Source organism: Anomalospiza imberbis, chromosome 26 (genome assembly GCF_031753505.1).
Source record: "Anomalospiza imberbis isolate Cuckoo-Finch-1a 21T00152 chromosome 26, ASM3175350v1, whole genome shotgun sequence".
NCBI lineage: Eukaryota > Metazoa > Chordata > Aves > Passeriformes > Viduidae > Anomalospiza > Anomalospiza imberbis.
In genome coordinates, this window is record NC_089706.1 from 6,399,842 (window position 1) to 6,409,856 (window position 10,015).

Genomic DNA, 10,015 nt, shown 5'->3' on the forward strand with positions numbered 1-10,015 from the left:
AGGGTGGGATGGGATGAGCTTTGAGGTCCCTCCCAACTGAAGCCACCCCATGACTTTATGACTCTATGGAAGCACTTTTACATCAGTAATTCCTATGCCAGGGGCATGGAGCAGTGTGGGACATTTTAAAACCTAGCAGTCTCCATAACTTATACATTGTACAAGCCCTAAAACAAGCAGTCTCAATTATGTACTCATTTCTAGAAAGTTAAAACTATCAGAGAGACAGAACTATCTGCCAAACAGACATTTACCCACTACCATCTATTTCTGGCTGAATGTATCTTACCTTATTATTTTCATTTTTATTTTTATCAAAGGAACAAATTCTGTCAGGACTGGAAACACCCTCCCACAAGGGGTCCATGGCAGGTGGGTTCAGGAAGGACATCAAGGGGCTGGAGAGAGTCCAGAGCTGGGAACGGAGCTGGGAATAGAGCTGGGCAAGGGACTGGAGCACCAGCAGCGTCTGAGGGAGCTGGGGAAGGGCTCAGCCTGGAGCAAAGGAGGATCGGGGGGACCTTGTGGCTCTGCACAACTCCTGACGGGAGGGGACAAGCAGGGTGGGGCTGGGGCTCTGCTCCCAGGGAACAGGGACAGGACAGGAGGAAACAGCATGAAGTTGTACCAGGAAAGGTTCAGGTTGGACATCCAGAGGAATTTCTCCATGGAAAGGGTGGTCAGGCATTGGAAGGGACTGCCCAGGGACTCCAGGTGGTGGAGTCCCCATTCCTGGAGATGTCCAAGGAATGCCTGGACATGAGACTGAGTCCTCTGGGCTGGATGACAAGGTGGGGGTCAGGCACAGGTTGGACTCGATGATCTCAGAGGTCTTTCCCAACCTATTTGATTTTGTGATTCTATTTCTAGAAGTGAAACCAGACGTTTGGGTCTCTTCTTTTTCCATCAAGGGATTTTTTTTTACCTGGAAAAAAATTAGGTCCTGACTTTATCCAGCAGTACAGACCAGGTAAATCTGAACCAGGTAAAGCAGCAAAGTGCCAGAGGAGCTGGTAAGCCCCTTGAGAGGAAAGCTAATGTCTTTACAAACAGTTTGGTGGGTGAAGGTATGGGTGTTAACGTCTTTGAAGGGTCTTCATGTATCTACTAACTTTGGGCAGCAGGTTTGTTGCAGAGCCCAGACAGCTTGGCTCCTGGAACAGACAAGTGTCTGCACAAGTCTGAACTTTTGAACTTCGGGGGTAAAATAGTAGGTTCAACATGTGGTAGGTGGTTCAGGAGGGCTGTACCTTCCTAGCACCTCAGCCAATGGGCAAAGGAACAGGCAACCTGGGGCCGGGAGTTTGCGATAAAACGAGGCTGTGCCCTCCAGAACTTCGGGACAGAAAAGCCCGCGGGTGTGTGCCTTGGTGGACTGTCTCCCTTTATTCCGGTAAAGTTACAGGACTCCTCTGTCACCTTTATGGACATAAACCTCTGGCGTTTGTGGATTTTCCTGACACCCTCAATTCCTCCAGCTCTGAATGGAACCTCCTGGGAGCTGCCACTGGAGCAAAGCCAAGGCCTGGGGGTATTTGCACACCTGAAGGGTGCAGACACAGAAAGTGGGGCAAACCCGAGATACTACAAGAACCACATCTGAGGAATGTTCTCTGGGTAAACACGAGACCCTGATGCCTTGGATAGGCACAATGTTTCTCTTGGTACAAGAACCTGGCTTTTAAAATGAGTCACCAGTCTCAAATACAAGAGGTTCATGGCAAGACCGAAGCCTTTGAACCTGAAGGATCACGGATATCATCTATAACCACAATCAGCCAAAAACAGAAGCAAGGGCACCACTGTGGCCCCCACTAGCCTCTGATAGACACAGGACAAGCGTCGGTGTGAGGGGAGAGCAGGGCCATGACGGGAGAGCGGGGTGTGAGGGGAGGACGGAGACTGCGAGAGAAGAGGGGCCATGACGGGAGAGCGGGGTGTGAGGGGCGAAGGGAGTCTGTGAGGGCAGAGAGGGGCCATTAGGGAGGAGTGGGACCGTGAGGGGAGAACTGGGTGTGAGGGGAGAAGGGGCTGTAAGGGGAGAACGGGGATGTGAGGTGAGAAGGGGCTGAGAAGGAGCGGGGCTATCCCGCGTCTCAGCCCCAGGACGAGGCGGCGCTGCCCCGGGAAGCCAGGCGGGAGCGGCCCGGGGCACGTCCGGCTGAGGCCCCTCCGGCAACAGCAGCTGCGGGAACCGCCACCGCGTCCCCTCAGCTCTGCGGGCCGCCCTCAGCGCAGGCCGGGCCGCCTGCCCTCCGATTGGCCAGCGGAGCTGTCTGTCAGGGGGCGTCACGCTCCATGGGCAAATGGGCACGCGGGGGGGCGGGGCCGGGGCACGCGGGGGGGCGGGGCCGGGGCCTGCGGGGCGGGGCCGCGCTCGGGCTGGAGCGAGGGGCAGGTAAGGGGCGGACATGGGGTGCGTACGGCCGGGCTCTCGGGGGCCTCGGGCCCCGGCCCCGGCCCCGCTCGGGCTGGAGCGAGGGGCAGGTAAGGGGCGGACATGGGGTGCGTACGGCCGGGCTCTCGGGGGCCTCGGGCCCCGGCCCCGCTCCCGGCCCCGCTCGGGCTGGAGCGAGGGGCAGGTAAGGGGCGGACATGGGGTGCGTACGGCCGGGCTCTCGGGGGCCTCGGGCCCCGGCTCCGCTCGGGCTGGAGCGAGGGGCAGGTAAGGGGCGGACGTGGGGTGCGTACGGCCGGGCTCTCGGGGGCCTCGGGCCCCGGCCCCGCTCCGCTCCCCGCCCCCGCGGCGGGGCTGTGCGGGACCCGGGGCTCGCGGGGCGGCCGTGGCCTGCACCGCCGGAGGAGGCCCGGTGGAACCGGGCGGTGGAAGCCGCTGGAGGCTGAGGGAGCATCCGGGCCTTCGGCGGGAATTGAGGGGTCCGGCCCCGCCCTGGGTCCGCGTCGGTGTCGGGGGTGGTTCGAGCACGGATCCGCAAAGGGAATTGGAGGGTGTCTTAGAAGCGCTCCAGGTGACGTTCACAGAATCAGCCTGGAATGGTTTGGGTGGGAAGGGACCATGAAGCTCATCCAGTCCCACCTCCTGCTATGGGCAAGGACTTCTTCCGCGAGACCAGGCTGCTCCAAGCCCCGTGCAGCCTGGCCTTGGGCACTTCCAGGGATGGGGAGGGTAAAGATGAGGTGATTACTGGGCAAGCCCAGGGTGAAGAGGGGGTGTTGTGTGCAGCCGTGCTCTGCACAGCCTTTTGTGAGGGCTCATCCTGGGAGCTGCCACACTCACAGCCCCCGAGAACTTCACCTCAACCACGCACCCTCTGCTGCGCTTACTGCGCTGGCGGGTTTTGGTCCAGATGCAGTGGTTTTTGGCCACATGGCTGCTGTGGGGTGGGCCGCTGGTCTGGAAAAAATAGCTCTAAGGCATGTGTGCATGTGTCCCTTTGCTGTCAAACTTGGAGATAAATATGTCTTAATTATCCTTTGTATGGCTGAGGGTGTTCTGCAGTTCGTGGTGCGTGAACTCTGCCCAGGTTCTAAGTTTTTGTTTAAGGTATAATAGATCATGTGTTTTCCCCTCCTATTTAAAAGTGACATTTATGAGTTGTTCAGATATTCTGAACTCAGCTGAGAGGCTAAAACTGAATTCTAGCCACATGCCCCATTTTTGTGTTAAAAATTCAGACAAAAGTCCACACCCACTTAAAATGGGGAACATGTACTGGGCAGCTCAGATCAGCCCTGTTCCCCAGAAATGTGATGAAGATCTGAACCCCTGATATACAGGGGAGTCTCCCTGGAAAGAACCATTGTTTGAGGAGATTTTTGAAACTGTGGTGCAAAACCTTAATAAATCATTGAATGAGGTGATAGGACTGGGATGCATTTTGGAGGTCTGGTGGTTTGTTAGAAGTTGCTGGTGTTTAGTTTTGATAAAGAAGAAAGGAACTTGGTGTTTGTAATCCATTATGTGAATTTAAGGTGTTGACATAAGATAAAGCCAAGGGTGAAGGAATAATTGCAGTGATTTAAATCCCAATGGAATCTGGTCAGGTGATGGAGTACAAGTACCTGGAATGAGCTGTGGGATTACCTGGGAGCTGAGTAATGAAGGTGTAAATTCCCTTCCTCTTCGTCTGCTGGAACAGCTCTTGCGTGCTGTCCCAAGGTCCCCAACACCTGCTCCACCTTTTCTCTCTGAGGGTGAATGTCAGCCTGACCAAGGCAAACTTGCCTTTTGTGGCACAGGGAATAAATTCATATTCTTATGGATTTATGGAAGCACATGTCCCTGGAACAATTTTATCCACACACACAGGGGTTGGAAGGAGATAATATTTAGAGTCCCTTCCAGCCCAAACCATTCTGTGATATGTAGCAAAAGGCATTAATAAATTCACCAAACTACCAGCTTGAAGTAATTTTAAAATCAGGATTTACTGAACCGGTATCTTGAAATAAAGGAGGTTTAGGAATTGGTTTGGAATACTTAGGAATATTCCATCCCTTCTCCATAACTCATGACAGGAAAATACATTATTCCCTTCAGCAGCAAGACTTTGAATGCCAGAAGATGAATGATTTACCATTCATGACAGTGCAGCAGGGAGGCCCCAGTGTACTGCTTTAGGTCACTCTTGCTCCTAGTTCTGTGTCTTTTACTGAGCAAAACTGTCAGCACCAAAATATCTGTATCTGGGCTCCAGAGCAGTAAGAGATGAACAGGAGGTTTTCTGCAAGTCCAATTGTAAGGAAATCAGCAATACTTTTGCAGGGTTGGGGTAGTTTAGATGTGTGGTTGTGCAGGGTGGAAGCTCTTCTGACAGGAGCTTTCTTGGGATCTGTGTTGTTTCTAAGACTTTCTGGCTGACATCAGTTGTGATTCAGGAACAAATTTCTGCTTCCTGGGCAAAACAAAGGCAAGTGGGCCAAAAAAAATCTCTTGACTACCTCGTTGTGGCAGCTTTCAGCTGAGATGCTCTATCCTGGATGTGGGTTTTGTTCCCTCAGGCTCCCAGGATGTTTGCCCAGAGCTCCCGGAACTGTGTGAATCCTGTGCTGCTGCTGTTGCTGCTGGGCTGTGTCCTGTGTCCCCCAGTACAGGCCAGCAAGGTGGGTGACACCGAGCAGTGTGTGGGCTGCAGCAGAGGTGGGGTGTGAGGGGACAGAGCCATGTCCCCTCCTTCACATGGCTCCTGTGTCCTGCAGAGCTCTGAGGACATTCGCTGCAAGTGCATCTGCCCCCCGTACCGCAACATCAGCGGGCACATCTACAACAAGAATGTGTCCCAGAAGGACTGGTGAGTGAATGCGAGCAGCCTCAGGGGTCGGTCCATGACAGCCAAGCTCTGGAGTTCCCAGCTGATGCTGAGGAACGGATTCCCTGCCTGTATGTTTGCAGAGGGAGCAGCTTTGGTGGGAGATGTTCAGCCCAGGCCAGGGGCATTTTTTTAAACAGAAATTGAGGAATATGGGATGATACATTTACCCACCACTCTTGGCAGATGTAGTATGTGCCCTCCAATCCTTTCCACCTGGACTGGATCCCTGCAAAAGGTGCTGGGACAATCTATCCCAGGGATTTTGGGCCAGCTAGGCTGTGAGGGGAGCTCTTAACACTAGATCAGTGTTACCAGCCCAAGAGGAAAGCTGGGACACAGACAAAGTCACCCCAGTGTCCTTGCACAGAGCACTGGTTTCACCTTGTGCTGCTGCTGATAGTGGTTTGTTTGTGCTGCAGCAACTGTCTGCACGTGGTGGAGCCCATGCCAGTGCCCGGGAATGACGTGGAGGCCTATTGCCTGCTCTGTGAGTGCAAGTACGAGGAGCGCAGCACCACCACCATCAAGGTACCTGAGCAGGGCCCCCTGCCTGTGTCCTGCCCCCTGCCATGCCACACAAGCCCAGGGTGACTGCAGTCACTGCCTGTGCCCTGCCCCGTGCCACAGCAGCCCCAGCACTGCCACGCTGGTAGGTTCCTGGAGAAGAGCACAGAAAGTTTTCTTTCAGAAAGAAAACTGTCACAGTGAGTACATGGTGGCAGTGCCAGGGGCTCACTCTCTACAGCTCTCTGAAAGAAGGCTGTAGCCAGGTGGGGGTTGGCCTCTTCTCCCAGGCAGCTAGTGACAGGACAAGAAGACATGGTCTTAAGCTGCACCAGGGGAGGTTTAGGTTGGACATTAGGAAGAATTTCTTCACAAAGAGGGTGTTGGCTACTGGAAGGGGCTGCCCAGGGAGTCACTGTCCCTGGAGGTGTTCAAGGAACAACTGGATGTGGCACTAAGTGCTCTGGATGGGGTGACAAGGTGGGGATTGGTCACAGGTTGAACTCCATGATCTCAGACATCTTCTCCAACCTCATTCAGTGATTCAGGGATTCTGTGATTCTGTGTCTGAGACGGGGGCATTCCTGGTAGTGAGCTGTGTGGGAGCCTGGTCTTGCTGGGAATGCATGACAAGTGTGACAAGAGTGCCAAGTATCTCTGACCAGGGCCCCGTCTTGTTGTCCCTTATGTGCAGAACATGCCCTCAGCTTGCACAGTGAGAGCCTCAGCACAGTTTGTGCAGTGATGGCACAACCTTGGCTTCCTGGCAAGAGCAAGAGACTCTTGTGAGCAAAATGAGAACAAGAGATCACACATCAGAGGCAGCTGCAAAGGACCTTCCTGACCTCTGTGGTGCTTCTTATCTACACTGCTTATCCTTTCCCCCTGTGCTGTGCTCAACTGCAGGTGATCATCATCATCTACCTGTCGGTGGTGGGGGCCCTGCTGCTTTACATGGCGTTCCTGGTGCTCGTGGACCCCCTGATCCGCAAACCAGACCCCTACACCCAGCCCCTGCACAATGAGGAGGACAGCGAGGTGAGGGGGCAGGGGGTGCAGACAGGGGACAGGAGAATGGGGGACAGGGAAACAGTGACCTCCTGCTTGTCTCCTCTGATCCAGTGAGGGTCCAGCACTGCTGCTTTGGGGGCACTAACGCAGGTGAACATTTAGACTCAGATCTCTGCATGTCATGCAGAAGCACAAGGAATGTTCAGAGTTCTGTGTAATTGACCCCTAGGCAAGCCCTACCCTCAGAGGCAGAGGGGACTTTGTAGCAGCTGGTCTGAATTTGGTTTGTCCATCTAGAGGGGGAAAAAAAGTCAAAGAGATCCTGTTTGTGCAGTGTCCCAGGTGGAGTTTTGAGGTGCTGAGCTTCTAGGGAAGGATGACCTTAAGTGTTGGCAAAAACATCTTCTAGACACTTAGAACATTGGACTATGAGGTGCTGTTTGATCCTGCTCTGGGGCTGGGCCCTGGGTTGTATCCAGGCTGTTGTTCCTTGTGCTTCTCCCCAGAGCACAATTTCATTCAAACCCCATATTTTTGTGGGACACTGGCATACAAACCATGGGCAAAATAATTAAGACACAGTAGCAAAGAAAGAGCCACTCTCTCCCTCTTTCTCTCTTTGTCACACACCAGTTTTGGGGGAGGAAAAATTTCTTGCTGCATAAAATTTATGCAGTTGCAGCACTGGGTTGGACTGTCCTATTTGTACTTTGTTGTGAGTATAAACTATTTGGCCCAATTCCTTCATATTCTGATGTGAGGAGCAACTGCTCCAGTGTCCACAGTCCATCCATTGCCTCCCTCTGCTGAAGAAGGAGGTCCTGCAGGAGGAGATGAATTGTATCATAAAGTCATGGGTTGGCACCCTGCTCTGCAGCAGTAATTCAGATCCAGATCCAGGTGCACATGGTAAATGCCTGGTGTTAAGTGAGGTTTATCTCGCTCCAGTGTGCTAGACTAAGTCCTCTGGGATAGGCCTTGTTCCTGTGCCATGACGGATCTCCATCAGTCGTCATCCTGGTTTTAGTGGGGGGAGGTGGTTCACCTTGGCACTTTGGCTCCTGGCAGACTCCAAGAGTGGGTTTCTAGCAGAGCTCTATGCTTCGTGCAGTTCCTCTGCTGGGGACTTTTATCTGGAGTCTGGATCCCCAAGAGCAAGGGCTTGGGGGCTGGTGTTGAGGAGCTCTGAAAAGGAGGTTTTTTATCAGAGCAACTCAAACCTTGAACTGCTCTTTCAGGTGCAGTTTCTCCCCAAGTCAGCTGCCTCCCTCTGTGCTCGGGCTGGGCATTGCCTGGTCTCCAGCCCCATTCCTTTCCTTGCAGGACACTCACTCCCTGGCCACAGTACCCACCCTGGCTGGCGCCAGGGCCAACACCGTGCTGGAGCGGGTGGAGGGGGCACAGCAACGCTGGAAGCGGCAGGTGCAGGAGCAGAGGAAGACGGTGTTCGACCGGCACAAGATGCTGAGCTAGGCCCTGCTGCATCAGGACACCCTGGTGTTGGACTGGAACCTCCAACCCTCTCCGATTCACCATCTCCAGAGGGAGCAGCAGCCCCAAAGGCTTCTCTGGTCGTGTCCCCTGCCTTCCCCTTCCCAGCCACGCTGGCCCCTGGGCTATGGCTGCCACGTGGAGCTCGGCCGAACACCGGACTCCATGAGCCCACCCCAGCAGGGACAGGGGCTGGGAATGGAGTGCTGCGAGCCGGCTGAGTCTTCCTGGGATAAAAATAGTGGGAGAATTTTGATGTGGGATAAATTATGTGATGTTTCTCCAGAATGCAGCAGCCACCTCCTCCAGTGTGCACTGGTGGTCCTTGGGCATTGCGGTGCTAAGCCACACAGGAATAGCACAGGAACAAAGGGGAGGGGGTTTCTGCCAGTGTGCACTGCTGCTTCTGCTTATCCTGATGTAAATGGAGAGATTTCCATGCCTCTGGAGTCTGTCCAGGTTTACACCAGCGTAACTGAGACTGCAGCTTGCTTCTGGGCACGTGAATATCACAAAACCTTTTAGTACCAACATCAGTAAGAGTCCAGCAGGTAAAAAGCTGATTTACATTTCTATTTTTTTGTGCTTTACCAGTAGATAAAAACTTCCTGGGGTGAAACCTGTTTGATTTGTACCCACACTGGCGACCCTTGGTATTCTCCCACAGTGGGCAGCAGCATTTGTGTCCAAGAGAACTGGGGCAAAGGCTTTCCTGCAGCACTGGAAACACCTGTCAGGGCCCTGGGAAGTGGACACTTGTGCCACTCAGAACACTCAAAGAGCTCTGACAGGACTTGGGCTGTGTGGAGGAAGCTGCAGTGATTCTGCATGATATTGATCCCACTGAGAACATTTGGAGTTTATGGTGTAGCACCTCCATATTAAATGCAATGATCTACTACCTGAGTGGCTTTTTTCAGGGGAAAAACCCCATTATGCCAGGTCTGGGGCTCTCCATCTGCCTCCCAGTGCCCAGCAGGTGCACCTCAAACCAGAGCTGTGGTTATGGCACTGCAGGAGTGGCATTGCTCCCTGCTGACAGTAACTGTCCTGCCCCAGGAGAGCCAGGCTTGGAACATGGGCAGACCAGAGTCCTGCTTGGCACAGGTTAGTGACTTGACTTCTCTGGGCTATCCCATGGGAATGCTGAGCAGACTGGAGTTCTTCCTTTGCAGGAAGCTGAGAAATTACTGCTAAAATCCTAACTGGGAGAGGTGCCAGTCACTGCCCTGCGTGCTGGGGCCCGCAGCTGCTAGTGGAGCCTCCAGTTCTCCAAGCTGACCCTGCCAGACAAACCCAAACAGCAGTTTTTGGGATCCCGTTTGTACCCCAGTTACCCTTCAGCACCTCTCTGGGCTAAAAAGGACACGTAACTTCACATTATGCCGAGGTCACATTTTCCTTGGCTTATCTTTGTTCCCTGGTGCTCAATTCTGGGCCTTCCTCGCCTTTCCAGAAGCACCATCTTGCCTGTCCTGCCCTCTTCGTGTGAGCCCCGCAAAAACATGAAGTGAGATCCCTGGGAATTGGTTTTTTTCCCTTCGAGGGCGGGAACAAGCAGCGCTGGTGGGAGGCGCTGCCCGGGGCCGGGCCGATGGGTCCACCTGGTGGCCGTCGCCCCCGATCGGCACCGGGAAATGGCCGGGCACCAGTTGGAGCTTGCTGCTGCCACGAACCTGCTGAGCCTGCAGGGTGAAGGGTTTGGTGAGCAGCACCCCCAGACCTTCTCCTGACCC

At 54.0% G+C, this 10,015-nt stretch overlaps 1 protein-coding gene across 3 annotated transcripts; it reads left to right on the plus strand.

The window, feature by feature from the left end:
- Positions 1 to 2,337: 2,337 nt before the first annotated feature.
- On the plus strand, positions 2,338 to 9,180 carry TMEM9 (transmembrane protein 9). 3 transcript variants are annotated; one of them, XR_010993758.1, is made up of 7 exons: positions 2,616 to 2,665; positions 4,963 to 5,064; positions 5,161 to 5,252; positions 5,693 to 5,801; positions 6,684 to 6,815; positions 8,112 to 8,830; positions 8,947 to 9,180. XR_010993758.1 is itself a non-coding variant. In XM_068173301.1 (6 exons), exons 2-6 carry the CDS (start codon positions 4,972 to 4,974, stop codon positions 8,259 to 8,261), a joined length of 576 nt encoding a protein of 191 aa, XP_068029402.1. In that variant the 5' UTR covers positions 2,338 to 2,398; positions 4,963 to 4,971; the 3' UTR covers positions 8,262 to 9,180. The 3 variants fall into 3 exon arrangements, 2 of the variants coding, with proteins under 2 accessions (XP_068029402.1, XP_068029401.1); XM_068173301.1 differs by lacking the exon at positions 2,616 to 2,665 and adding an exon at positions 2,338 to 2,398 and having other exon boundaries at positions 8,112 to 9,180; XM_068173300.1 differs by having other exon boundaries at positions 8,112 to 9,180.
- Positions 9,181 to 10,015: the final 835 nt, after the last annotated feature.